Raw genomic sequence first — 27,867 nt, forward strand, 5'->3', positions numbered from 1 at the left:
TTCTACTTCAGAGCTCTACTCCAGCCTCTTTCCATGCCAAAGGAAGCGCCCAGAGCCCAGAGCCCAGAGCCCAGAGCCCAGAGCCCAGAGCCCAGAGCCCAGAGCCCAGAGCCCAGAGCCCAGAGCCCAGAGCCCAGAGCCCAGAGCCCAGAGCCTCCCCTTACATATAACCTACTGCTCTTTCCTTTAGTTGCTAGAGCCACCAGCTTTTATCCATGTCATTCCAGGTGTTCAGAATTCAACCATTATCCATGCCAGCTGGAAGGAAATGGCCTGTAGCTATAAATGTGTCTGAGCCAGCCTGGCATCTGGATGGGATTCTTCCTTTAAGAGGATTGAAGCAGCATTGATAGGAAATAGTAGGCTCCCTGTTGCACTAATCCTTAGGCCCAAAGGTTTTATGCTGTTTGCTTCTTTAACAAACTGTACTTTTTTTAGTTACTTTGGGATGAAAAGCATCTTACATGGATCAAATTTCAGTGTAAAACTTGATACTGCAGAACAGGGCAGTGATTCATGTCCTACAGTAGGAATAGGGTTTGCTCTGAATCTGCTTGCTTCTTTAACTCATCACTGGTAGTGCATGTGGCTGTGTGTGTAGATACAGATATGTAGTAAAGTATAAGTTTGCAGTTCTGTGTGTAAGCATACCCAGGCAATGCATGGTTTCATTTCAGAGTCTTAAGTGCTGTGCTACTTCTATCCTCCTTTTGCAAGCATGGAGTTGGATGGGAAGGACTAAAGCAGTTACTAAGAAGACTAAGACTGCTCTCTTAACAGGAAGGTACACTTTAATCTCATTTTAACAGGAGTACTGTTGGTCTGTCTTTGTGCCTTAAACAATGCAATGCAATGAATACACTCCATCCTTCCCTTTGTAAAGGTTTCAGCCTACACCTCTTAGATGACTTGTCTGCAGCAGAACAGCTTGAAATCTGGCTCATCAGAAAAGGTTACACTGGATCTATTCCCCAGCCCTGGTCTCTGCTGGACCTCCTGGAACAAAGTCTTTGGCACAGTCACTGTGGTATTTATAAACCAGTTCTGTTGTGTTTTCCACTTCCCCATCCTCAGTTACAAAGATCATGTAAAGAAACAGCTTTTTCCCTCCAATATTTCACAGAACCCTGGACTGGTTTGGGTTGGGAGGGACCTTAAAGCTCATCCAGTCCCAACCCTGTGCCCTGGGCAGGGACACCTTCCACAAGAGCAGCTTGCTCCAAGCCCCTGTGTCCAACCTGGCCTTGAATATTTGTTGAACCATCCTGGCAAGCACATGGGTTCTCTCTGGGTCATAAAGAGCTGCTGGGGGACACAGGGTGGGGAGACCTCATGGCTCTTTCTCCAGCAGCACATCAGGGGAGTTCTGCATGTGCTGGGGTGAAGCTTTCCACCATTTCGTGCTGTGCTGCACCACGGCTGCATGCTGGAATGCGAGCGCTGTGAGCAGACAGCAAGACTCCACATGCCCAGGACATTGTCTTGCCTCATTGCATAATGTTGTTTTGCCTTATGGGAACTTAGTGATCTGTTCCCAGGAGAGAAAATGGTTCCTCTTTGTTTTGATGACTCCAGCCTTTTCCAGCTAGGAACAAAGGACTGCAAGAGACCTGGGTTACAAAGCTTAGCTGGTGTTATCGCAGATATCACGATACAATCGTGTTGATAAAAGTACTGATGTTAATTTGGCACCAAAATAAAAGCAAATCCTATAGCTCCTGGTATGAAAATTCCTCTGCATTGTCCCAGAGTGTGCGCTCTGTACACTGTGTGAAAGAGCTGCAGCCAGGAGATTGCCGCTTCATGAAGTACAGTCTGTCAGCCAAAGGCTTTCTTCATCTGACTTAAAAAAGATGCAGGTAGAGGTAAATATAAGCAGAAAGAATAAAAAGTGAAGGGGTTGGTCCTGTTTGGCTGCTGGGTTAGGATCAATGCTTTATATATTATGTCAGAGTGAACACTTTGGATGGTTAGTTGCAAACAGCTTACATGCCTCATTACATGTCCTGCCTAATGAGCTATCCCTAGATTCTCACCTAGACAGCTCAGAAGCTGCAGAGTTTCCCAGCTGAGAGCATGGAAAAGGAGAGCTTGTTTCCTGCCGGTTCACTACCACAACATGCTGCCACATGCTGCAGCGCCGGCTGTAGAGACTCAAGAAAAACACAAACCCTGCGTTGGGCTGGAACACTCACTGGTTTGGCATCTGCGTTCCCACTCCGGGAAGGCACGGAGCCTGTAATAAAGGTGCAGGCGGGCACAGCTGCGGGAGGACCAGCCTCAGTGAAACTGGAGGCAAAGGAGATCCTAAACCCACGCTGGAGCAGCCCTCGCCTCTCATTTTGCTCCATTATGTTCCATACCACAGCCATGACCTGCCCTAAGACCCCACTCGTGGGCTGGGCGGTCAAGGGTCCTTATAGAGGGTCTAGAAGCAGCAAAGCTCTGCCCCAGCTGGTCCCAACTCTCTGCCTCAGACAGCCCAGGTGTGTGGGTGCGTGTGCCGCATCACCCGTGTCTGCTTCCTCAAGCATCAGCCCACAAGGAAAGCAGACCTGTGGCATCCTTAAATTTACCCATCACCATGCAGGATGGGCATGTGGACAGGAGGAATGTGGGGAGGATGAAGGCAGCTTTTGAGAGATCAAAGATCCCTCATAGTTTGGCTGGGAGTTCAGCTCTGTCTGTCTGTGTCTCTTCCCAGCTGCTCGCTATTTGGCCATATATTGTGTTTTTATACAGTGGGAATAACTATGGGGGATAAGGTATTCATCATCATGGAATGGTTTGGGTTAAAGGGACCTTAAAGCTCCTCCAGTTCCAGCCCCTGCCACAGGCAGGGACCCCTTCCACTGGAGCAGCTTGCTCCAAGCCCCTGTGTCCAACCTGGCCTTGAACACTGCCAGGGATGGGGCAGCCACAGCTTCTATGGGCACCCTGTGCCAGCGCCTCAGCACCCTCACAGGGAAGAGCTTCTGCCTAAGAGCTCATCTCAGTCTCCCCTCGGGCAGGTTAAAGCCATTCCCCTTGGCCTGTCCCTACATCCCTTGCCCCAAGCCCCTCTCCAGGTTTCCTGGAGCCCCTTTAGGATTTTTCTCTGTATGTGAAGACTTTCAAACGTTCACCCAGGGCTGCTCCCGGGATACGTCAACCTTCCCAAAGCCGGGATTCAGCACACGAATGGAAAGAGACGGGAAATCCCCCGTTTTCTTCCCGTTCACTGAACGCCATCACTAAGCTCCTGACTCACGGCTCCGGTTTCCCACCCACGAGAAGAACCGAACCGGGGGCGTGGGGGGTGTGGCCTCCGGGCAGGGGGCGTGGCCTGACGGGGCGGGGCGGCGGCTGCGCCGGGCGCACCTGGGCAGGTGCGGGCGGGGCTCAGGCCGCGGGTGTCGCCGCGCTCCGCTGCCCTCGCCCCCTCCGAGAGCCCCCGCGGGCCCGGAGCCGCCGCCGCCCGGCCGCAGGGAGGGGTAAGTGTGCGGGGCGGGGGGCGCGGGACCCCGAGCCCAGCCCCACCTCACCCCACCCCACCCCGCCGAGCGCCCTTCGCGAAGCCGCGTCCCGAGCGGGGCTCCGGGCCGCGGGGGTTTGGTTGGGACGCGGAAAGGCGCGGGGCGGAGGGGGCCCGGCGGAGCGCAGGACGCGCTGGTGGCCGTGGGAGGGTGGCGGGACGGGGCCGGTGGGAGATGCGGGGTCGGGCTTGAGCGGGGGGCCGCGGGAGGGCAGAGCCCGGTGTCTGTGGGGCTGCGCGCTCCCTGCGGCTGTATTCGCCTCAGGCTACGTCTATCGGGTTGGTGTAAATGAGGCCCGAAGTTAGGGCGAGGGTGACTCGTCCCGTCCCATCCCATCCCCTCCGCCTCTTGTCGGACCGGAGCCGTTACCATCCTGGGAACCCAATTTATCGGTAACGGCTCATGCCCCTTCCGAGGCACCAAGGTTATCGGGCCGTGGAGGGGTTGAGGTTATTCCACTGGGCATACGGTAAGGGCTTGTAGTGCCCAGGGCGTGTTGCTGGCAGGGCAGGGAGTGCGGGTGGCTGCAGGAAAAGTGATGTGTGGGTCTCTGAAACGTGGAGCTGCGGGTTCCCAGTGCAGAGAAGTGATTAGGTGTTGGATACTCAGCTGAAAATTCAGTGTTTCTGTGTGCAAATACTAATATTAAAGGGTTGAGCTGCTTGTCTTTGAAAATACAATACAAATCCCTGAAATACAGGATAATGCAGACAAAAGTAATGAGCAGAGGCCTGCGGTGTAGCTGCAGTGGTCCTGGAGAAGACCCCTGCCTTCTTTAGAGGCTTCATGACAAGGGTGGAGCGGAAGCACACTTGGGTGTGCAGGTGGAGAGTGAAAGCTTCTGTGCAGTGAGGCTGAGATCGGCGTCAGGTCACACCATCCTCTGTGATGTTACACTGGTTGGCTCCGTGCTGGACCCCCAGAACTCTCACAGTCATCCAGGATTGTCCCTGACCTTGGTCTCTCATCTGCGGCCCTCAGGGAAGTGGCTGCAGGATGTCTGCTCATTCTTGAGCTTGTTTGAGTTGTTCTTGTTGGGGTGAATGTCTCCTCTACAAGGAAAAACGTCTGACTTAATAATAATTGTGGTACAGAGAATAATTACATCACTGACCAGAGATGCATTAGCAGCACAGGGATGTGCTAATTACCCCCCTGCACCAGCAAATTTGAGTGGGAATAAAGCAAACTGGAGGATCCCTGGGTATGTGCACTGAGGAGTCCTGAGTGCTGCCTTTGGTAATTCCTATTAATAGTGTGAGATATTCCCCGAGCTCACCCTTGGCTCCAGGAGCCTCTGGCATTGGTGGACCTGCCAGATCGAAGTTGAAGGCTGTAAGAGGCTGACTCACTGTCTGAGCCCAGCAATGGGATTCAAGTTGGTTTGGTCTCGGTTATCGTGTCAACAAGTCGTTAGTGATAAAAGGTCATAAAGCATTGTAATGTGGTGTATTGACAGACGCTGTCTGTGAGCAGAGGGACAATTCCGACCTCATTTGGCAATGCCATTACACCTCCATGAGACTGAATGTATTTTGTTTGAGAGGCACGAGTTTTATTTCCTCATGTGTGGGTTTGAATTCACTCCTGGTCTTGCAAATGGGTATGTACATGGTGTATGTTATTAGAAGCAGAGGGAACTGCTTGTAAAGTTAAGAGGTGATGGAAACAAGCTTTAGTTTCCTTGTTACAATGAGAAGTAATTCTTCTTTTTGCAATCAATATCTGGATTTGGTCTCAATTCTAAGTCCAGGATTAACCTGGACTTTGTGTCTTTGCAAACATGCTACTGCAAGTTTAATTCTAATAGTGTTTTCCACCTGGGGAACTAAGACAGGAGAGTTTCAGAAGCACAGGAATAACTTTGATGACTGCTTTCTGATCCTTTGCAGCTCCTGGGGAGCAATCTGCTGACATGCCCAGGTCCTTGATGAAGCACATGTTCAAACTCTTACTTAGAGATGATTTGCAGTTGAATCTGAATGTCTTCTTTACTTAACAGAGAAAATAAGCTGTGTTCAGATGAATTTTCTGTGAACACTTGTGTCTGAATGGGATCTGCAGGTATTTCAACAAATAAAACCTGTTCCTAGACTAGTTCTTGGATAGGATGTTTTTCATCTTCTCTTATCTCTGCTACTAGACACATTTTGCAACTCCTGCAGCAGTATTCAGGGCTTATGGCAAAGGTTTTGCCTATCCTGTAACTGCTTTATTCATGTAATTTCTCACATCTGTTTCAAGATTTACAAATGAATATGGGAAATACACCTTCAAAGCACACTTGTAGTGTAAAAACCCCCTCACAAAACCTAAAGATACCAAATGCTGCCTCTTCTTGCAGAGGAATAATTGTTACTTCTGTTTGTTTGCCTTTGTCTCTGTTCTGCACAGGAAAAATACTGTTGGTTGGCAGCAAATGTATTAGCAACACCAGGATACTTGAACAACAGCTTTGATAAGTTAATTAAAGCATTGCTCTTAGGAAAAAACCCTAAACATTAAGTCAACATCACTTGATTCCTAGCAGGAGTGTGGGCAGACTTGCAGTTCATGTCCTTCTGGATAAACATCCTGGTTACTGTAGGTCAGTGATGTTTGTGCATGGTTTCAACTGCGTTCAGGGTACTCATGAAAATGTCATTCTGTGATGAAACAGACCCCTTCCCTTCAGCCTGATGCTTCCAGCTTCACCTCAACTGGGGCAAAAGCCTCTGGTTTGGCACAAGTTCTTTTTTCTCCTCCTCAGTGCAAGTCTGACCCGACTGCAGAAGCACTAGATCAGGCCCTTTTGCTAAGGCATACGTGGAGGCTTTTGAAACTCTCCTGCCTGTTCTTGCTGTGGCTTGTTTGTGGCTTTATCTCCTGCACTGCGTTTACGGCTCAGGTTTGACTGGGGCTCGCCCTCTGTGTGCTCAGTTCACACACAACGCGCACTCTCTGCTTCCCGGAGTATTTAACAGTGAGTTGTTCTTGTAACAGTTATGGTCCCTGTTTAGTGATGTGTTTGTAACTCCTCCTGGCAGGAAGGTCATCTAACTGAACCCAAATTAGCGTTTTCAAGGTGCAGGAAGACAACAGACAGCAGCAGGGTCCTCTTTCATGGAATTAACTGTATTTAAAGCATCTAAGTCTCAGTTAACCCTTAGCAGCTGCTCTGCCTTTTGTAGACAATGGCATTACACCCACGAAGAGTCCGCTTGAAGCCATGGCTGGTGGCCCAGGTAGATAGCGGGATGTATCCCGGCCTCATCTGGCTAAACCGAGAGGCGAAGCGGTTTCAGATCCCCTGGAAGCACGCAACTCGGCACAGCCCGCAGCACGAGGAGGAGAACACCATCTTCAAGGTGAGGGAGGGGAGAGCTCAGACACACCACAGCTCCTAACCAGAGACAAAGGGTTGAATTGTTGGCCCAGAAGCTGGGCAGCTATTTCAGTACCTGTTTCCAGGGACATTTTGTCCTGTTTCTTTGACCTCAGAAAAGCCACTTTGTGCACCTGGATGCCAGACTTGGCACTGAAAGGCTGTGGAGTTCTTTAACCCTTTCTGACCACCTAAGGCCAGATGATGTCTGATTCCTTGGGCTCTGGGAGATGACTGCTGTTTACTCTATTTGCTCGGTTTAGGATGTGGTAGCTGGCCTGTTCTATGCAGCAAACCATTAAATACTGTTACTGTTAAATAAATTTGAAGAGGTCCACCGCAAACTTCCATTGCTGCTGTCCTTAATATTCTTATCCCAAGGGATTCATTATAACTCCTACACTTCTTTGAGGAACTTCTGACCTCTGCCTCTGAGGGATCTTGGCCTGATAGTGTGATCTGGGGCTGAGGGAGGGAGAGGACCAGTTGGATGGCTGTGGCTGCTCTTCTACTCTGTTCCAACCGAGCCCATTCCGCGGTGTGCAGGTTATGGCTCACTGTCAAAAATTGCTTGTGGTGCTGAACCTGAGAGACCTAGAAAAGCTCAGTGCCCAATGCTGTAACACTTATGCGTAATGTGTATGAAGATGCATGCATGGGGGTTGGAAATTTGGGTTTACATCTTGTTTTCTCCTCCTCCTTCTAATGGGAAAAACTATTAAAAGTGGGATTTTCCATTGCTGTTATCAAAAGAGGTATAGTTCAGACTTCTGCAAAGAGAAGGATTTTACAGCAAATTTGTTTGGAAGTTTGATTTCTGATAAAAGCTGCTCTGTTGAGAAGGCTGGACTGAACACGGTGTACTTTGTCCCCAGGCATGGGCTGTGGAAACAGGAAAGTACCAGGAAGGAGTCGACGAGCCTGACCCTGCAAAGTGGAAAGCCCAGCTCCGATGTGCTCTTAACAAAAGCCGGGAATTCAATTTGATGTACGATGGCACCAAGGAGGTGCCCATGAATCCTATTAAAATTTATGAAGTGTGCGATATCCCGCAATCCCAGGGATCAATCATTAATCCAGGTGAGGGCCTTGCTGACACAGGGCTGGTTACTGAGAGGCGCTTGTCCAATGTGAGTTCCGTTCCCTCAGCGTTAACTCTCAAGCTGCCTTTGTGTGCAGCAGAAAGCTGCCGTGTGTAAATCCAGCTGTGCTTAAGCTAAGAGGACACTGAATCATTGTATACCTGTATTAAAATGAATAAAGCTGTACCTGGTCAGCTGAACAGTCACACTGATGATAGTTTATCCTTAGTTTTCTGAGTTATGTGTTAAACTGAAAATAGCATGTGGTATGGATCCGATTTTCCCTTTTCTATTTGGAAAATACACAAATAAATGTCCAATATCGTGCAGAGCCAATATGAAGATCACAGTGTTTCACACCGATCAACTACCCACAAGAATGTGCTTGTTTGTAGGCTCCACTGGCTCAGCTCCGTGGGATGAAAAGGATAATGATCTTGACGATGAAGAGGAGGAGGAATTGAATCAATCTCAGCATGTCCCTATTCAAGAGACATTTCCATTTCTTAATATCAATGGTTGGTGGCATAGACTAATGTATCAGTGAAGGAATTTGCTTGTAAAGTGGTTTATTGAGGAATCACTTCCTTTTTGTAGATTCTCCAATGGCTCCAGCCAGTGCAGAAAACTGCAGCCCCGAAGCTGTGTGGCCAAAGAATGAACCTCTAGACATGGAAATGCCCCCAACAGCACTGCAGCATGACTTCTTCAGCAGCCCTGAGCTCTGGATCAGCTCTCTACCAAGTATGTATATGGATTTCTACAGCTTCTGTCCTTGTTTTGACTTTTTCACTGTGGCTGTTTGCCCCTTAGCATGGGCAGCCGTGCATAGTTTAAACATCCCTGTGTAGTGTGGGTTGTGTGGTGTGTGCCTGCTGCTGATGCAGTACATGTAAAGGTCCGGGAAAAGCCATACTGACAGGTTCTCTCTCAGTGACAGACCTAGAAATCAAGTTTGAGTATCGAGGGAAGGAGACCGGGCCGACGACGACTGTAAGCAACCCGCAGGGATGCAGACTTTTCTATGGAGAGCTGGGTCCTATGCCAGACCAGGAAGAGCTCTTTGGGCCCATTAGTTTGGAGCAAGTGAAGTTTCCAGGAACAGAGCAAATCACCAATGAAAGGCAGAAGATCTTCACAAGTCGGTTGCTGGATGTTATGGACAGGGGACTGATCCTGGAGGTCAGTGGCCATGCCATCTACGCTGTGCGGCTCTGCCAGTGCAAGGTGTACTGGTCTGGTCCCTGCGCGCCTTCTTCCACCACACCAAATTTGATTGAGAGGCAAAAGAAGGTCAAACTCTTCTGTCTGGAAACGTTCCTAAGCGGTAGGTAACTTCTGCTTGTGGAAAAGAGCTTCGGATGCTGGTCTGAGCACTTGGTGGCACTATTGGAAAGGGTGGGTGCACTAGTTAGTTTGCTTGTGCTTGGAGCATGGGTGGGAGCCACCACCTCCCTGGTTCCAGAGGACATGGAGCAGGTGTGCATTGGAAGAAAGTCACTCGTGTAATGCTCTGAAAAACCCTGGAGGGCCTTGCTGTAAAAGAAAACTCTTCTGGTGCAAGAAATACACTGTAATTGTGTAAGAGGTGGCTCAGCATGTGGGTAAGACCTGGGAATGTTTCTAACCAGATGAGAACAGCCTTGCAGCATTGTGCTTTTCTTGCTAGAGCTGATTGCCCATCAGAAGGGACAAATCGAGAAGCAGCCACCATATGAGATCTACTTCTGTTTTGGAGAAGAATGGCCTGATGGAAAGCCCAGGGAGAGGAAGCTGATTGTGGTTCAGGTAAGTCACTGAGGTGACACGCATGTTGCTGGGGACCAGTGCGTTGGCTCTGGATGAAAGCCTGCAGACATTGTTCTTCCCTGTTTGGGTTATTGACACCAGGAAACAGCAATAGGGCTGATGGGTTTTGTGACAGTAAATACAAATGTTACCCAACAGCATCAGTCTGTGCCTGTCCTTAGGTTAGCGTGGAAACCATCCCCTGCACCCAGGGCAAACCAGCAGGACTACAGTGTGTGCCCCAACTGCCTCTTTCACGCAGGTCATTCCTGTGGTGGCCCGGATGATCTATGAGATGTTTTCGGGTGACTTCACGCGCTCCTTTGACAGCGGCAGCGTGCGCCTGCAGATCTCCACCCCTGACATCAAGGACAACATCGTGGCCCATCTGAAGCAGCTCTACCGCCTGCTGCAGAACCACCAGGAGGGGTGGCCCATGCAGGCGCCCGCCATGCACATGGCGCAGCCGCTGCCGGCGCAGTGACAGGTGCGTGGCTCGGCCCCGGGCTTGCTTTATGTTGTACATACAGAAAAAGTTATTTCTTACCGAGTGCCTTGCCTAAATCTGAATAAAATCAATGTAAATCTGGGCTTCTGATTTGGTGTCAGTGGTCTGTGGTACCTTTGGGAGCATTCAAAAGCAAGGGGATTACAGGGATACCGTAAGCTCCTTCACTCTTCCCAGCTCTTTGCTAAAGAAACTCATGTACAAATCGCATTTTCAATGCTGTAGTATTTTTTTAATCGACCACTGGTATTTTGTATATAAATACATGATCATTCTTTCTTCTCTGATCTGCTCTATTAGACCTGCCTGGAGCATATCACTTTATTTAATTTCATTTCTCTCTTTTAAAGTGCTTCTTAGCTGCAAGCTGTACAGATTTATAGTTAAATAAACCAGCTCTACGTGCTTTGAGAAGCCTCCTCCTTCTCCATCCACCTCTGGAAGCAGGGGCTTGGCTCTGTGCTGTGCTTCTTACACACACACACACACACACACGCATACACATTGCTTCCCTAAGCTCTGGCTGCATGTGACGGCAGCGGCCTGCTCCCAAACGCCTCCCTCCTTGTCGTTGACGCCGGCGAAGCCAAGACCGGGGCGGAGCGGCCCCATCGAGCGTGCCCGGGCCTGCGCCGGAGCGGAGCGGCCTGGCCGGGCGGGCCCCAAGCGCTCCGCCCCGGGCTCCCTCCTCCGCCGGTGCCGCGGCCGCCCCGGAAGCGCTGCTCCCGGCGGTCGCTTCCCGTGCGCGTCCAGCGGCCATGGGCGCGGAGGTTCCGGCGGGCAGCGCGCTGTTGGCCCCGCAGCTCGTGGCAGCGGCTCGGGAGGAGCTGGGGGCCGGGGCCCGGCGGCGGTTACCGGCGGTCCGGGCCCTGCAGCTCGCCGGGGAGGTGCTGGCGGTGGCGGCGGGGTTGAAGCCGGCGCTGCTGTACGACTGCGGCGCGGCGGGCCCCGGCGAGCTGCGGCGGTACTTGGAGCGGCTGAGGGAGGCCGGGCTGGCCCCGCTCCGCCTCCATGTGCTCAGCGTTGAGGGCTCGGCGCTGCTGCTGCAGCCCGGGCTCGCCCGGCGGAGGTTGGCGGCCGTGCTGGGCGCACGCCCCGCGCCCTTCGTGGATGTCTCGGCAGGGCGGCAGCGCCCGGAGCTCTGCGGGCCAGCGCAGGCTGAGGCCATCAGGGGCCATCTTGAGACCCTCTTGGCCCACTTAAGCGCTGCTGAGGCCGCCAGCGCCGGCCCCGTGTCCTCCAGCGAGGTTGTCCCCGCAGGCTGGAACCTCTGCACCATCGTTGGGGTGCTGCTGGGCTACCCCGCAGCGTACACCTTCTGCGTGGAGGAGAGCACTGAGAACTGCCTGGCGCTCACGCCGCTGAGGGTGTTCACAGCCCAGGCTTCCTGCCCCAGGATAAAGGACAGCCTCGGGGTGCAGATCTACTCCTTCAGCATCCCAGAGAGCCTGTGCGGGGAGCTGGAGGAGGCGCTGGGGGCCTGGTGCGAGGAGCTGAAGGAGGCTTTCAGTGCACAGAGTGACTTTGTAGGTCTGTGCATCTCGAGCGAGGTGGTGTCTCTGCCAGCGGTTGCCTTGTAAAACACGAGCAAGCTCAAGACTTCTTGGCCTTTCTCGCTTGCATCACGGACTCGGGATTCCCCGTGTGTGGCCCACAGGAGGCCATTGAGCACCAAAGGGTGAAGTGTGATGCTCTTGGGCCCCCGACCTCATAGGCTGGTTGAAATCAAATGCATAGCATTGCAGAAAAACAGCGTGGATGTACACATGTGGTTTAAGCATCCATCCTGACTGCAGAGACTGCCCCGTGCAGTCAGGTTTTATTTATTTGCTGCCAACGGCTCAGGATTAATAAACGCAATTGGAACACCACGTTATCTTCAGTTTCTGAAGCTTATTGTAGGCTCCAGATTGTATCGAATGAGGGGCAAATGCTGCAGTAGAACTTGCACCGTGCAGCTCCAAAAGGGGCTTAAACCCCTTGTCTTGGTTGGATTAATGTGCTAGCAGTGAAGGGGAAGCAGATGTGGGGATGTTTGGCTACAGGATGGTATCAGAGCCATGGGCTGAGTGGGGCAAACAAGGTGGGAGATGGGAAAACTGCTCAGTGCATGAAGGAACTGTGCTAAAACACCTCCCTGAGCTGGGCTTCTTTGTCAGGTACCAGTAGAGATGGTCCAGGGTTGAATACCTCCCATTTAGGGAGGAAATAAGAGAACCCTGTAGTCCTCTCATGCCTGAAAACCAGGAAGGATAATCCCAAGGGCATGGGATACCACATCCCTCCCACCCTGTGCAGGCCCTGGCAGCGGTGGCTTTGTCCCTCAGCGCTGTGGGGACTGGGCAGCACAACTTTCAACTGGTGCAAAGCAGTCAGAACAGCCAAGGCAAGGGGGATCTCCAGCCTTTATTGGAGCTGCAGGAATTTGGGGTGAGGAGTGTGGAATGAAGCTTCCATAGACACTAAACACACAAGTACGAAGCAGCAGAAGGTGCACTGCAGCGAGGGAATGTTGCTGGTGGTGAAGAAGTCAGTTCCTGCGGTGAAGTCCCTCACTGAGAAGGTCCCTCATGGTCTGTAGCTTGCAAGGAAGGAGGCTATGGCCATTGTTATCACTGCCACCAGGAGGGGGACCCAGTGACCGCGCTGTCGCTGCAAGGAGAAGCAAGTGTTACGAGGAAATCGGTGGGGAGAAGAAACTTCTCATCCCTAGCAAACACGTCAAAATGGGGATATTTCTCTGGGACCTTAGAGCAGCCTTCTGATACCTAAAGAGGCCTACAAGAAACCTGGAGAAAAGACATTTACAGGACAAGGGGGAATGGCTTTAACCTGAGACGAGCTCTTAGGCAGGAGTTCCAACATTCCAACACAAACTAGACTGGGATTCCGTGATTTTTGCAGACCAGTCTCCAGCCCTGGTCCAAAAGCACTGGGAGTCGGGGTGAGGAGCATCTCCCACCTTCGCCTGCTTGCTCTGGAAGTGGTTGAGCTCATCCCGGCACTGGCGCAGCCTGGTCAGGCAGGAGCGGTATTCCTCGCTCAGGGCCTCCAGCTCCGAGCGCAGCTCCATGCACTGCAAGCACAGCAAGGGGCCGTTAGCAGGGGGGATCCCCTCTCCTCCGTACCCACCGACAGCAGCAGGGCTCCCGCAGAGGCTGCAGTGCTTCGCCCGTGCATGGGCACTGCGGTGATGGGGGACTTTCACTCCTGCTACCCGTGTGTCCGTGTGTACCTACAGGGGACAGAGCAGATCTCGGCGTTACTGGGGATGTGGTGATGCCACAGCCTGTTGCCATCTGGACTTTGCTGCCATCTTTCACCCCAAATGGGAGAGAGAAGCAGCGGTTATTTTCATGACCATGGAAGTGTGTGGGTCAGGAAGAAGACATGGGGTGCACACTCATGGCAGGGTTTGCCTCTCCTGCTGAAATTCATTCTACGTTTCACTGACTGCAGGAGCAATTACAAACTCCTTTAAACTCCTTGAAACATGGAACAGGTTGTGCTGCATAACCCCAAAACCCGAGGAGCACCTTTTGACCTGGACAACCCTGCTGCCTTTCTGATGAGCAGTGCATTAGCAGAAGAGGCTGCAGGAGCCAATGGGGGGTAATGGAGTCCCTCCCCAGTTGTTCCCTTTTAGCTGTGATTGTGCTTCATAAAGCCCTCCCCCAGGTGATGCCTCATGGTGGTGGTGCCTCATCGGCCTGGATTAGTAGGACAAGCTCCTCTCCTGTGTGCCTGTAAGCTCTGCAATGGGAAGTTATAAATCCTTTTTCAGTAAGTCCTTGCTATTTGATTACTGCTGTAAGAGTTGTGGGGCTGTTTGTTGGCAGGGGATATGGTTTGATGGGAAACACCATGCAAGCTTTGGAATTTTGCATCCCAGCTGTAAGGGCATTGGTTTTGTTGGCTTTGTTATGTGCAAGCTTTTTCCTTCTTGCCTTCTTTGTGCTCAGGGTTTCAGCTCTTAAAGTGTGGCTTTGGCTTTTCTGAGGCTGAGACTCTCCTGTCCATGAGTTTGCATGGAGAGGGCTCTGCTGGTGTCACCCTGCGTGCAGAGGCTGCACTGGGGGTTTAGGTAATGCTGGTATCAGGATAAAAAAAACTGGGGGGATAATCCTACAGGAGATTCTAAACTTTCAAGATCTTTGGTGCCTTGTCTTGTGCTGCTGCTGGAGTGCTTACACCAGCATCTGTGGTTCAGTGACTTCCTCACCTCATTTTCCTTTGCTGTAAGCTGGAATGTCCTTTTCTGCATCTCATCCTTCAGGCTTTCTTCTCCCCACTCCTCCTCCTCCGGGTGCTCTAACAGAGGGGTTTGTTCCTCCTTGGCAGGAGTGAGAGGTGGGGTCTGCGTGGTGAAAACCTGGTCTAGAAAACAGTCAGGCTTCTGGTGAGAAAGAGGTCCAGGCGTTCAGTTTGCTTTAGAGCTTCGCTCAGTGTAGTTTAAAGGTAATGCTTGTGTGCTACACACACAGCAGAGGACAGGGGAGCTGGCTATCATAGGCCTGCCTCTGCAATAGAAACAAGTTAATCATCTTTAGAGGGGTTTCTAAGAGTTGCCAGAAAGGGAGGGGAGGGAGAGTTAAAATGCCTTTTATTACCTTTTTTTTTTTCTCCAAGTACAACTGTAATTGCAATTATGAACAGGAATATATTTTGTTTTGGGGGGAAAAATGGCATAGCCGCTGAAGTAGAATTTGCAGTGAAATCCATTTATTTTTACAAGTTTTTGCCATCATAAATACACTTAGGGTTTAATGTTAACTAGAAAAATATAATAACTTGGTTTGTGCAGCTTTAAAATAATCCTTTATTCTAACACAGTGTGGACTTCTCCTAGAGTCAGGTCTAACATTCCTGTGTCCAGTGTGAGCAGGGCTAGGTGGGAGTTACAAAGTTTGCTGACCTTTCCTTTGTGCCATCGTCTCCTGGGGCTTCTGTTTGTTGGTCTGGTTCTCTATCAAGTCTGTGGATGTCGAAAGTCAGTGTTACAATCCCCAGCACTGATGCTTTGGATTGCTTTATGTGTGTTTGTGTTACTTACTGTGCAAATGGCTGATTGTCGCCTCCAGCTTTACCCTCTGGTTTTGTTCTTCTTGCAGTTTATTTGAAATAATGGTAGAAGGGAATCAAGGTTGATGTAAAACTGCATCTTTATGCAGGGATGGCAACTTCCCCCTTTTCCACAGCTGTGGAGGGGATGTTGTTGGCTGCACTGGATGTTCTTCTCTGAAGGGATGTGATTTTTAGCTCTGAAGTGCTCTTTCAGTTTTGGCAGTTTTTTCTGGTGTGCCTCTATTAATTTATGGTTTATTTTAAAGCTGTTTGAGACTGTTCTGAAAACAGAACCACCACCCATTTACTCTTCCTTAGTTGTGCTTTAAAACAGCCACATAAAGTATGTGTGTTTCCTTGTCTCTATCTGAATTGGTGCTTTAGGACACTACTGGCTTGTATTTATACACTGGTAACATCCACCACCACACAGCAGCTCCTCAGACAGTAACCCAGGCAGGCTTGCCTTGCTGTGTTTGATGGGTCTAACAAGGATGCAAAAGTCCTCATCAAAGCTGAGGACCCTGAGATTTTTTTGTTTTCAGGTCTACCATTCCAGCCTTTCTCCTACAAGTCACTGAAGTCCTTTAATCTGGTTGGAAATGACTTTAGGAGCCCTTTGGAAACCAGAAGGTTTCATGGCAAGCCGAGGTGCGCAGCACAGAGAGTGAGCCTTTTGCGAGTGCACGTAGTTGGGTTTAAGGAACAGGATTTTAAGAGTGTTTTCCTTATATCCTCCCTCCTTATATTCACCTGGAGGACGGACCCCCACCACCATTCCCCTGCACATGATACCTTTGATGGCACGGATGTGCTCAGCCTTCAGGTCATTGTCCTCCCGCAGGGCACCGGCTCGCTGGTGGAGCGCAGAGTGCTCGCTCTGCAGCCTGCACAGGGCCTGGTGGAGCTGCTCCTTCTGTGCATCTGCTTGCTGCAGGTGAGAACAGCCCCAGCATCAGCTCAGCTTCGAGTTGAGTGTGTGACCACTGTGCTCCATCAGCAGGGTTTTGTTATTCAGACACCTGAACCCTTGGGCTTCCAGTATCCACTGGATGCCGTTCCTGTGGGGAATTGACGTACCTGAAGTTCGCTCTGCAGAATATGGAAGCTGTTTTTGAGCTCAGTGTGCGCCGTGGTCATCTGGGTCAGTTCAGCTTTGAGAGTGGTGTAGTGCTCCTTCCAGAAGGCAAGGTCCTCTCTCGTCACTGCCAGGCTTCTCTAGGGAGGAGAGCAAGGACCCACGGGTGGGCTGTGACTGGTGGTGTGGTGGGACCATGCCAGGCTGCTCTGAATAACGCCTGCAGGTGCTCATGTGAGCTCTGTGGGGCTGGGGCAGCACTGCCTCTGCCTGTGCGGTGGTGGTTGGAATAACCTGTGTGGGGCTGATGCCCTCTGATGGGCAGAGTGAACCTGGGCAGAGGCTTGGTTGTGGTGCTGGCTGTATTTAAGCCTGGTAATGCTTGGGAGATGATTTACTTGTGTTTTCTGACAATTCCAGTTATCCTGTGTGTCAAAGGAAATTTGGGGAAATCTATTTTCATATAATAGAGCAGCTCCAGAAAAGATGTCCCTGAAGCCCTCAGCTCCCTGGATGTGTGTGTGGCTTGTTCCCTGTGCGAGTGCAGAGCAGAATGGGAGGGCTGTTCATCGCAGTTGGACTAGATTAAAGCAAACCTAGGTGTAAACCATGTTGCTTACCTCAGAGTTTTGCAGCTGCTGTTCAGTCTGGAGTTTGTCCTCCAGCATCTTCTGAAGAGCCTCTTTTGCCTTCTCCTCGTAGGTTTGCTTCTGGTCCTCCATGTCTATCAGGATCTTCTTCACACACTCCTTTGAGTAACTCTTCAAAGGAAGAATTGAAGTGATTGAAGGGGTCTTACCTGACTTACCTCTAATCTTGCTAAGCCTGAGCATTAGTAAATCCAGAGTGTAAAAGCCGCTGCTGATTTGCTGTGAAGCATTGCTTCAGCAAGGAGGACAAATCATTTTCAGATCCGTATCTAATCAGATTGCTCTAGAAACTGACACCTGACTTCATCACATGCTTGGGTGTTCTCTTTTCGTGCCTTTCTTCACCCGTGGCTGTTTCTCAGTGAATCAGATGTTACCTGGGTGCAAGCCTGCAGCTGATTTTCAAGCGCCCTTAGTTTGCACTTCAGTTTATCTTCATTCAGCTGACCCTGGGGAAGAAACAGGTGAGCTGATGTGTGGAATCACGGACTATACAATATGCCCCCCAGTGTTTTGTTGGCTTGCATTTTGATTCGCTTTCTTCCTTCATCTATAACATTGTGTCTAAAGTCCCTTCAGTATCTCTTCAGTGCTTAGAGTTCAAACAAGCCTTCACCATCTCAGAATAAACGGGATATGGGAGAAGTAAGACTTTTATGTATAAAAGAACACTCCTGGGGCAGTTCTGCTGGTTACTGAGTGCAGCTGCTTGCAGTGAGATGAGAAGAGAAAGGGGATTTCAGGTTAGTCTGGATGAGTCTGACAGCACAACTGCCTGTCCCCATGCATAGCCCTGTACCTGGCTGATGGCTCCTCCCTGCAGCACTCCTTCCCTCAAGTTCCAGCTGGTGCTAAGGTCTTGCCTTGCTGGTTCCCTTAGGAAATAGGCTGGGTCTGTGTTGCAACATCTGGCAGTTAGGCAGGGGGTCAGAGGGCAACAGTGATTCATTTCTCTCATTATAATCTCCTCTCAGTGTTAGTCAGACTTTTGTTTCATGAAACCAGCCTGCATGCAAATTGAGAGAGAATTTCCACCAAAGAGTTCACGTGGGCTGTTTTTCCACCACGGATACTGAGAATGCTGCTATCTTCTCTGCTTACTGCTGTTTGAAATAAAACCTCTGAAAAGCAGCTCCTTGATGTTACAGGAATAGCTGTTAGACCCAAGCAAAACCAGATTCTCTGGTATTTTAGCACGGGTTAGGTTTACACAGTCCAATCCCAAGTAATCTTCCCAGTTCAGTTGTTGGTACAAAGAACAAAAGGCTTTATCTTCTTAGGAAGTAGATGGGATTTTAAAAAACATTTTTATAAGTGAAATATTATGCCTAATTTTCCTCTGCAGTTTATTGTATTTTATTCTATTTGGTTGGAGGATGGAGGCCTTGTGGCTGTTGTGCACAGATGTGAATGACCATGGAAAGTGCAAGGCAGCAGAGTGCTGTGCCTTTCCTATGCTTCCCAGCAGAAATGTGTTGGCAGCCTCCTTTCATGGAGATACAGCTTATAAATGGGGGAAAAGAACCTAAAGGTTTCCCGAAATGGAATAAGTTGGTTGTCGGGGCTGCTACCAGAACAGCATGGCAGCGTGGGGTGAGTGAGTGTGGGAGGAATAAGAAATGATGCTTCTGACCAGAAAAGTTACGTGAGCAAATAGTGGTGGAGCCTGCGTTGAGGATTATCTACATGAAAGGGACTGCTTTCAAATCAAAACACCAACAAACCCCCACCCAAACTAACCAAAACCTAAGCCCAAAACCACCCACTGGGAGCCAGGAAGAGGACAGGATTAGGGTTAACTTGCTTAAAATAGTCTGGCCTATACCACATTTGAATCCTCTGTAGCCCTCTTCTTCAGAGAGTCTGAGGTTACCTGAATAGGCAGCTCCAAAACCTCTCCCAAACTCTTCTGCATTTCTCTACTGCTGTCATTTAAATATTGCCATATGAGTATTTTAAACTGATTTTGGTTGTCTTGTGATCAGTGAGTTCTATGATACTCCTTCCCTTGTTTTAGATAGCTGGTGTAAATCAATAATAATAAATGCTGTTTCTGGAAGGCTTCCAGTTTGCCCAAACACAATGCTTGTGCTAGAAAATCAAGTGCATATAGTAGTAGCAGTAGTAATAATGCACTGGAAATGACAAAGAGCATAAACTCTGCAGAGCTTCAGAGTACTTCCAAAAGTCAGGTTCAACTTGAGAGGTCAGGAAGGGAAGAAAATGTATTAAAGGAGTAATTTTCAAGAAGAGAACAACTTAAAATGAATTACTTTTAATAATCATAACTGAGACTTAGCTTCTTTCAACTGGCAACATTCTTGAATCACCTGAGCAAGTTTTACAACAGATTTGAGGTACAGACCTTTGGTAGGAAGGTCTTAATCTAGAAGTAAAATCATGGCAGACAGAAGGAGCTAAATGCTTTATCCCTTCAGTTTAACAACACCCTCATTCTCCTGCAGAGTATTCACTTGCTCCATTGAGCCAGAAGCACCCACGGACATGAGCAGCTCTTCAAATATGACTCTGTGGTTGTTTCAAGGGGGATGGCTTTAACCTGCCCGAGGGGAGACTGAGATGAGCTCTTAGGCAGAAGCTCTTCCCTGTGAGGGTGCTGAGGCGCTGGCACAGGGTGCCCAGAGAAGCTGTGGCTGCCCCATCCCTGGCAGTGCTCAAGGCCAGGTTGGACACAGGGGCTTGGAGCAAGCTGCTCCAGTGGAAGGGGTCCCTGCCCAAGGCAAGGGGTTGGAAGTGGATGGGCTTTAAGGTCCCTTCTAACCTAAACCATTGTGTGGTTCTATGACTTCCACTGCACAGCATTGTCCGTACCTCCCTTTGCCAGCTCTCCTGGAGAAACCTCTTGTTCCCAGCCTCTCCCTGCACCTCCCCTGGACCACCTCCAGCATCTGCCTTGCTTCTGGCTCCTGTGCCAGCAGCAAGGTAATTTTTAGCCTGATGAAAGCAAGAGGCAGCAGCAAAGCCTCTGTTGTGCAGCAGAGATAGCAAGAAGCAAAGTGCACCCACCTCTTTCTAATCTGAGGTTTCATGGCTACGTCCTGCTGAGTGTGTCAGGATGCTTTTTCCTGCTCATATTATATTTGAAGCAGCAAGCGAAGGCGGAAGTTTCTAACCACAGCATGTCTAACACAAGGGGTTTTATGCCATCTCACCCAATCGCTCACTTTTCTGCCCCAACAGAACTTTCAAAGCACTTTTTTAAAGGTGCAGTGGACTGTAAATTCATGTTTGATTAAGTAACCCTGTTTAAAATGCTTCATACCTTGCATAAAATGCATCACTTTAATTTTACCTCCTGATAAGAAATAAATCTGGGTCCTGGTTCAGTGCTGCCCACAGGTTTTGTTTGAGCTGTGAGGAAATGGTTTGATGCAGAGCCATGGTTCACCCATCGTGCTCCCATCGTGGTGCTGGGTCCTCCAGTCTGTATCTGGGGCCCAGAATATATCCCTGAAGGAAGCAGGGCAGTGGTGGGATGGAGGATATCCCCACAGATCCTTGTGAGGAGCAGGCTGGATAGCTGAGAGCTAGATGGAATGGATGGATGGGGCACGGGTTAGCTGTTGTGTTCCCAGGTTAAGCAGCAGCCTCTTTCCTCATCCAGGGCAGCATTTGCCAACACTTGGGTTCATCACTGTGCTGCATCTGAAACTTTTATTTTGGCCAAAAAAACCCTGAAGTGGTTCAAAATGCTTGAAACTTGTTTTGACAGGGATGAAAATTTGGTGCGAGATGGTGGTTTGGGTTTATTCCAGTTTCGTAGCTGTTTACACACTTCTGGTTGCTTTTTATTTAGGAAAAAGCAGGAAAGGCAAGTATAAAACCCTCTAAAACCTTGCAGAAGGAAAGGGTTTTACACTTCCTGTTGATCTGAAAGCTAAGTGTGTTTTGTAACAGTCTTTTGGGGCACAAAAGGGGGGAAAATGTGAGGCAAAGTGACGCCCTAACTTTGTCTTGTGTTCAGCCCTCCCTGAGAAGAAAGATGACAGCAAGGAAAGAGGCAGGACAAGCAGCTACTTGCAGGGGAATGGCTCCACATGATGTCTTGTTTGCTGGGTGACAGCGTTGTCTTTTAAACCTGCAAAGCACTGGAGCTGGGCAGAGCTACAGATAGAAAGGGAGCCCCGTGGGGTGCTCGTGCTGCTACACGCAAACCCAGTCCCACCCATGGCCCAGCAGGAACCTCCTGCAGCTCTCTGGTACCTGCCAGGACTTTTCTGATGCTTGCAGCAACGTGGAGAAAAGCTCCTGCAAAATCACCATCTTCTGCTTGAGCAGCAGCTCACGGTGCAGGGCCTCCTATGGGGAAGGGGAGAGCTGGTCAGTGGGGACAGACAGGTCTTGGTGTGCTGTGGCTCACATGTAGGACTTCTTGGTATGTTACAATTGGGCAGGCAGCACCCTTTCATGCATTGAGGGACTCTTCATCAGGGACTGTGGCGATAGGACAAGGGGTGGTGGGTTCAAACTGAAACAGGGGAAGTTCAGGTTGCAGATAAGGAAGAAGCTCTTTACTGTAAGGGTGGTGAGGTGCTGGAAAAGGTAAATGCTCCATCCCTGGCAGCGTTCAAGCCCAGGCTGAACAGAGCCTTGGGCAACATGGTCTAGTGTGAGGTGTCCCATGGCAGGGGGGTAGAACTGGATGTTCTTAAGGTCTTTTCCAGCCCAAACCGTTCTATGATTCAATAATGATATTGTTCTAAAACACATGTAGACAAGGCCTTGGCAGTGCTGGCGAATGGTTGGACTTGATGATCTTGATCTTAAAGATCTTTTCCAACCTGGTTGATTCTACGATTCCCAAAGTCCTGCTTTCTCTGTGGGCAATTCACAGTGTTTGGCACCTACCTTGAGGTAGTTGGATAACTGCACCATTTCCTGAAAGGGAAAGGGCAAATGTTTGAAAACAGTAGGGTTGTTTCTGTTTATAAACACTTTATGAGCTGGCTCCAAAATCCAAGTATTTTGGAATGAAACTGAAGCTAATGGTCTGGAGGAGCCTGCTGGGCTGTAGGTGTTTGGTTTTCCCATGGAAATGACTGGCTTTTGCAGCTTACAGCATCCGAGTTGTGGCATCTTTGCCATGTCATGTGTTGAATCAGGGCTGCTACTGAATGAGACTAAGAGATATTATGGAGATGCTGCAAGGGCTGGAGCAGCTCTGCTCTGGAGCCAGGCTGAGAGAGCTGGGCTGGGGCAGCCTGGAGAAGAGAAGGCTCCTGAAGGGGAGACCTGAGAGCAGCTCCAGTGCCTAAAGGGGCTGCAGGAAAGCTGGAGAGGGGCTTGGGACAAGGGATGTAGGGACAGGCCAAGGGGAATGGCTTGAACCTGCCCGAGGGGAGACTGAGATGAGCTCTTAGGCAGAAGCTCTTCCCTGTGAGGGTGCTGAGGCGCTGGCACAGGGTGCCCAGAGAAGCTGTGGCTGCCCCATCCCTGGCAGTGTTCAAGGCCAGGTTGGACACAGGGGCTTGGAGCAAGCTGCTCCAGTGGAAGGGGTCCCTGCCCATAGCAGGGGTTGGAGCTGGAGGAGCTTTAAGGCCCCTTCCAACCCAAACCATTCCATGACTCTATGATATCCACGGGTCAGAAGTCCCTGTGTTTTTCTTACCTTATTTAAAACTGCTATTCCACAACTGAAATAAAGAAGAAAGCATGTTACTGAGGTGAGCGTGGTGGTGGGGTCTTAGCAGTCAGTGGCTCTGGGCGCCAGCTGCTCCAAGCAGAGTGCTGGTATTTGCACAGTGGAAGCTTGTGCTGAGATTAAACACGTGCATTGGAAGCTGCTGCTTTGCAGGTATCTGAATCCCCAGCCCTGGGAGGGAGGGGAGGGCCAGCTTACTCTGTCTGTTGGCTTGAGTCTTTTGCTCCTGCCCTTGGGTTTGTAAGGGTCTGTGTTCCTGTGAAAGCAAAGTGAGAGGATGTGAACGATCCCCCCCTCCCTGAGGGGCTATGAAGTTCTTCTGTTTGGGTGTCCATCTCGGATCACATTGCTTCTAGAATGGAGAACTGCTGCTTAAACACCATCCAGTAACACAACTCAGTAGGGACCAGAGGAGAGTCCTTCTCCGATGGATGGAGAAGTGGAAGTGATCCTGCAGACTGAAGTTATCCCCCAGGCCCCTGGATACTCTGGGGCACTCACAGGGAAGCCATAGGGCACTGATGGTTAAACTATGGGTTGGTTTATCCTTCTGCAGGAGGAGTATTCCTGGCATATGCAGGGAAACTCAGGTTGGGGTGGTAAAACCCTGTGCAGGAGTGGGGCTGCTGCCAGGGGAGCTTGGGTTAGAGAGGAACATCCCAAATTACTTGATGGAGATGTGGGAGAGAAACACAAGCACCCTTCACCTACCTTGGGTGTTCACACCTCGCCTGGGGATGGCTTCTGCTGAAGTGCTGCAGGGGATGCTGAGGCCGAGCGGGGAGAATGCAGGGGGGAATGTGGGGCAGCTCCATGGGTGCTGGAATGAGAGAGCAGCTCGAGTCAGCATCTGCAGAACGGGCTGTGAGGAATGGAGGGGGGGAGCTGTGGCCAGGTCAGTGTTTGTACCTGCAGTGACTGGGTGAAGAGCAGCAAGGAGATGCCAAGAAACCATGGCAAATCATAAGGATCTGCTGCTCTGGCTCCAGAGCTCTGTGAGGAAGTGGGAGAAAACCTCCTGGTTTGGTGACCTGAATGGCAGCAGGAGGCAGGTAATTGCTCTGAACTCTCCTGTGGTACAAAGGGAGCTTGAGGCCATGTCTGTGGAAGTCATCTTGCATTCCACTGCCTCTGCTCACAGGAGGTTGTGGTGCCCCTAAGATGAACTCGCAGCCTACCAGGAGAGTTGTTCATTTTGTATGGGTTATGAACTTAGAAGGAAATCTGTTTGGCTCTGAGATTGGGGTGTTTTGAATTGCCTCTTTCTATAGGTGTTACTCAGGCAGTGAGCCCTCTGGGTCATTGTTAGCTGTGCAGCACAGGGCTGGTGATGAGTACCAGGGAATCTCATTCCTGCATCCTTCCTGCTAACAGTGAAGGTGCTGGAGGGAAGCCTGGTGCTTAGAGCTCAGTTTTCGAGGGTAAAAGTAATTTATGTAAGTGCAAAGCTATAGTCTGGCAGTTAGGAGGTGGGGTTGTGCTGGGAGGAATGGCAGAACATCTCCATCTGGTTCAGGGTGTGGAAACCAGGAGAGGAGCGGGAGGGAGGCAACAGCATTTATCCATGCTGAACTCCCCAGCTCGTTAGGAAATGCACACTGTGGTCTGTGCAGTCCTGCTTTTTGGATGTGCTTTGATGTGTGGGTGCTGCAGTGCATGCTACCCAGAGCGGGTTACCTGGAGCAGGATGGATGGTCTCAGCTCCAACCGCGCAGAGGGATCCAGCGGGATGCGCTGTCCCGGCGGCGCCCTTCCAGCGTGATCCACCCCGATCCTCCTCCTCAGGAACTCCCTTTGCCGGGGGCTCTGCAGTGGGTCCGGTGTCCCCGTCCCGGTGTGGCGGCACGCTGTCACGTTGTGCCGCCGCCGCCGGTTCTCCCGCATCTCGTGCCGCCGCTCGCACTTCTCATCGTAGCTCTCGTGCCTGCGCCGCGGCCGTGGCTTCTGGGGCTGGTTGATCATGGTGTCTGTGACCGCTCCGGGGTCCTCTGACCTGCTGAAAGCCAGGGGAAAGGCATGGTCTGAGTGCAAACTGGTTATTCCTAGGAGTAAATGCGTGTGAGTTATCGGATGCTCATCCTGGAATCCTCGGGCAGTGAGTGCAGGCGAAGTTCCCGGAGAAATCTGTTCTTGTGAACTTGCATGCGTTGGCTGTGTAAACACATGGTGCTGTTCTTGCCCCTCTGTTGGGTGGGTGCTGACCTGGGGATGCTAGGAGCAGGATTTCAAATGCAGCCTCAGGCCTCACTACCAAGTAATGATGCTTCCTCGGGAGAGACTATTTCCTGATAAAATCCCTCTGTTATTCAAACTGATTCTATTGGGTATGCTGTTACAGTTCTTTAGCTAACCTAAAGAAAAAAGTGGAAACACGGGAAGAGTGATAGAATCGTATCATAATTTATTTGTGTTGAAGGGACCTCAAAGCTCCTCCAGCTCCAACCCCTGCCACGGGCAGGGACACCTTCCACTAGAGCAGCTTGCTCCAAGCCCCTGTGTCCAACCTGGCCTTGAGCACTGCCAGGGATGGGGCAGCCACAGCTTCTCTGGGCACCCTGTGCCAGCGCCTCAGCACCCTCACAGGGAAGAGCTTCTGCCTGAGAGCTCATCTCAGGCTCCCCTCTGGCAGGTTAAAGCCATTCCCCTTGGCCTGTCCCTACAGGCCCTTGTCCCAAGCCCCTCTCCAGGTTTCCTGCAGCCCCTTTAGGCACTGGAGCTGCTCTAAGGTCTCCCCTTCAGGAGCCTTCTCTTCTCTTGTTGTTGATAGCTGCTGTTCCTGCTCTGAACTTCTCATAAGTGTGCATTTCTTTTGCCAGCTTTTTTTTTCAGTAGGTCCGAACAGAAGTGCTGGTTTGTGAGTTAACTCTTGAGGAGCTGCGTTGTATTCTGAGTGGTTTGCTTCAGGCACAAATTCTGCCTCTATTTCTGGGGTCTCTGTGGCCTGAAGGAGGAGCTCCTCCATTCCAGCTCTGTTGCAGCCATCTACGTGTACACGCAGGGTGTAGATATGAAACCTTCTCCCTCTTGCTGACTTCTCTGCACGGTTGCAAGCCACCAGTGCATTATGACCAAAGTCCACTAGAACATACTGAGCTGAGCAATAACTACCCTCAAGCGCTCTTCTTCCTCCCCTTGAGTTAAAGTTGTGTCCTAGTCTCTTGTCCCCTCACCCCATCAGCAAAGAGGCTCATCATCCCTGTGCACATCCCATGTACATTGCTCAGAGGGTGCCCAGCCTGGGGGGGTTCATCTTGGGAGCTGCTGTGACCATGTCTGGAGCTTTTCTTGTGTTTGGCAAATCCCATTAATGTAGGAAGGAGGGGGGAAAACCCAGTTTAGTTTTTGACAACTCAAATGTTCTTCAGTGTCAAAACAAAACCATCAAAACTTCATTGGTGTCACTCTGTCTCAAGCAATAAGGAAGTAGTTGAGTCTAATGGGAAAAAAATGGGAACAAGTAGCCCCTATTTAAATGTATAATACCTCTGTGCTTTTTAGAATGCATAAAACCTGCTCCATAATCCCCTTTATTGTCCTTGTGCTAACTGTGGTGTGCTCAAAGCTGGTTGCCGGTCCCATCTTCTCGCTGTGGGTACTTCAGCTCTTGCTGTGGGCTGGGAAGGTGTTTGCAAACCCCCATCCAGGACAGTGCTCCCAGGGCTGAGCCTGTGATCAGGGTAAAGCCATTCCCCTTGTCCTGTCCCTACAGGCCCCTGTCCAAAGCCCCTGTCCAAGTTTCCTGGAGCCCCTTTAGGCACTGCAGCTGCTTTAAGGTCTCCCCTTAAGGAGCCTTCTCTTCTCCAGTCTGAACCAGCACAGCTCTCTCAGACATTGAAAGCAGGTACAAAAGGCTGAGCAGGTTGTTCCCATGCAGCTTTCGTGTCTGTGCCACACCAGTCCCACTGTGCTCACCCAGGGCTTTTCCCCATGGTGCACACTTGCTTTCCCTGGCCCAGAAGCCAAGGCAAGATCTGGCAACAGTGCCCTGTGATCATCTCCCTTAAAGCTGAGTATGAACCCCATAGCATGGGGCAGAGCCTGTGTCTACAACCAAACTGTTCCCAACTCTTCTGGATGCTGTAAAAGAGTTTTTTCAACCACTTTTTCTTAGTTTTAGAAATGGCCCAATTGCATCTTCAGTCCGGCCTGTGGATGTCCTCCTCCATCCCTGCTCATCCAGCTCTTCCCATCAGGAAGCTCAGCCCCTCTCCCACCTCTCTGGGCTGCCCAGCCTGGTGCTGTGCATCCCAAGAGCAGCATTCGTAATAGATTCAGTGAACCAAAAATGCTCTTTAAAGCAAGGTAAAGCTTACAGAATCACACAGTCCATTACTCACCCCACACTGAGCAAACTGTTAAGGCCTTCTTGACAAGCTAATACTCTTATTTCCTCCTTCTGCTACCCTAAATTACCCTCAAACACGTCCTTTATCTTTGCTTTCCAAGCTGTTACCCTTCTTGCTTCAAGGGAAACAAAATTCCCACCCCAAACAAAAAAGTGCTTCTTGCTGGTTCATGTTACAGCTTCCTGCTGTCAAAGTGTAGGCTGAAAGTGGGGCAAAAAGAGGAGAAAAAGGTGCATGCCGCTGCCTTTAGCGCAGCGTTTTCTGCTCCCCTCCATCCCTCACCACGCTGGTGCTGTGGGCACTTACCTGACCCAAAGGTCCTGTCCTACCCCTCAATGTCCACGGCAAAGCTGGGTGTTATCAGGCATGAACACGCTCCAACTGCCATCTCTGTGCCAACCACCTCGTTCTGCTGCTCTCTGCTCTAAAACAGGAAACGTTGCAGCCGAGCCCTGGTTCCTGTCTCTGCTCACAGCCCAGCTGCGGGGCGCAGGGGCCAGGCTTGCAGTGGGATTTGGGTTATCTTGGGACCCCAATGTCCCCAGCTTCTCTCTAAGCAGAGCTCAGTTATCTTTTGGGCCATCTCCCTGCAGTGGTCTCCAACAGGCTCAGGTTGGGTGCTGGTTCATGGAGCTGCTTTTGTGGCATTTGATGACCGAGTCTCCCCGAGCTGCTTTGGGGTAGAGAAATCCAAGCTTGGGGAAGTACAGTAATGCTATTATTTTAAGGCTTTTTGCAGATTGGAAAGGGGAAAAAAGTGTGTATGGGCAGCTGAGGAGAGGTCAGCAATGGCCAGGAATTCATTAAGGT

The 27,867-nt window shown here is 50.5% G+C and overlaps 3 protein-coding genes across 6 annotated transcripts; 2 read left to right on the forward strand and 1 right to left on the reverse strand.

Annotated features, from left to right (window-relative positions):
* The first annotated feature begins 5,985 nt into the window (after positions 1-5,985).
* On the forward strand, positions 5,986-10,345 carry IRF6 (interferon regulatory factor 6). Its single transcript, XM_062605451.1, has 8 exons — positions 5,986-6,102; positions 6,686-6,862; positions 7,755-7,959; positions 8,357-8,479; positions 8,559-8,705; positions 8,896-9,288; positions 9,631-9,749; positions 10,012-10,345. The coding sequence occupies exons 2-8, from the start codon at positions 6,689-6,691 to the stop codon at positions 10,231-10,233; spliced, it is 1,383 nt and encodes a 460-aa protein (XP_062461435.1). The 5' UTR covers positions 5,986-6,102; positions 6,686-6,688; the 3' UTR covers positions 10,234-10,345.
* Positions 10,346-10,963: 618 nt separating this feature from the next.
* CUNH1orf74 (chromosome unknown C1orf74 homolog) lies at positions 10,964-12,129 on the forward strand. The gene has a single exon (XM_062605562.1). The coding sequence runs from the start codon at positions 11,016-11,018 to the stop codon at positions 11,835-11,837; it is 822 nt and encodes a 273-aa protein (XP_062461546.1). The 5' UTR covers positions 10,964-11,015; the 3' UTR covers positions 11,838-12,129.
* A 516-nt stretch (positions 12,130-12,645) lies between these two features.
* Positions 12,646-27,813, reverse strand: TRAF3IP3 (TRAF3 interacting protein 3). Of its 4 annotated transcripts, none has more exons than XM_062605525.1 (16): positions 27,364-27,813; positions 24,389-24,704; positions 23,423-23,531; positions 22,910-22,967; positions 22,679-22,703; positions 21,919-21,948; positions 21,274-21,369; positions 17,427-17,498; positions 17,020-17,160; positions 16,402-16,539; positions 16,117-16,252; positions 15,311-15,373; positions 15,173-15,232; positions 14,480-14,634; positions 13,220-13,492; positions 12,646-12,909 (listed from the first exon to the last, which is right to left on the reverse strand). In XM_062605525.1, the coding sequence occupies exons 2-16, from the start codon at positions 24,671-24,673 to the stop codon at positions 12,826-12,828; spliced, it is 1,725 nt and encodes a 574-aa protein (XP_062461509.1). In that variant the 5' UTR covers positions 24,674-24,704; positions 27,364-27,813; the 3' UTR covers positions 12,646-12,825. The 4 variants fall into 4 exon arrangements, with proteins under 4 accessions (XP_062461509.1, XP_062461508.1, XP_062461512.1 ...); XM_062605524.1 differs by having other exon boundaries at positions 24,389-24,707; XM_062605528.1 differs by having other exon boundaries at positions 13,220-13,333; positions 24,389-24,707; positions 27,364-27,801.
* Between the last annotated feature and the right edge of the window lie 54 nt (positions 27,814-27,867).

The sequence above is a fragment of the Pezoporus occidentalis genome, unplaced genomic scaffold (genome assembly GCF_034315485.1).
Source record: "Pezoporus occidentalis ecotype Australia unplaced genomic scaffold, CSIRO_AGI_Poc_V1 ctg92, whole genome shotgun sequence".
NCBI classification, from domain to species: Eukaryota; Metazoa; Chordata; class Aves; order Psittaciformes; family Psittacidae; genus Pezoporus; species Pezoporus occidentalis.

Coding starts and splice junctions, on each gene's coding strand:
- IRF6 (XM_062605451.1), top strand. CDS start 6,689: ATGGCATTACACCCACGAAGAGTCCGCTTGAAGCCATGGCTGGTGGCC. Junction 6,863..7,754: donor AGGAGAACACCATCTTCAAG/GTGAGGGAGGGG, acceptor CTTTGTCCCCAG/GCATGGGCTGTGGAAACAGG. Junction 8,706..8,895: donor CTGGATCAGCTCTCTACCAA/GTATGTATATGG, acceptor GTTCTCTCTCAG/TGACAGACCTAGAAATCAAG.
- CUNH1orf74 (XM_062605562.1), top strand. CDS start 11,016: ATGGGCGCGGAGGTTCCGGCGGGCAGCGCGCTGTTGGCCCCGCAGCTC.
- TRAF3IP3 (XM_062605525.1), bottom strand. CDS start 24,673: ATGATCAACCAGCCCCAGAAGCCACGGCCGCGGCGCAGGCACGAGAGC. Junction 23,532..24,388: donor GACCATCCATCCTGCTCCAG/GTAACCCGCTCT, acceptor CTCTCATTCCAG/CACCCATGGAGCTGCCCCAC. Junction 22,968..23,422: donor GCGAGGTGTGAACACCCAAG/GTAGGTGAAGGG, acceptor TTGCTTTCACAG/GAACACAGACCCTTACAAAC.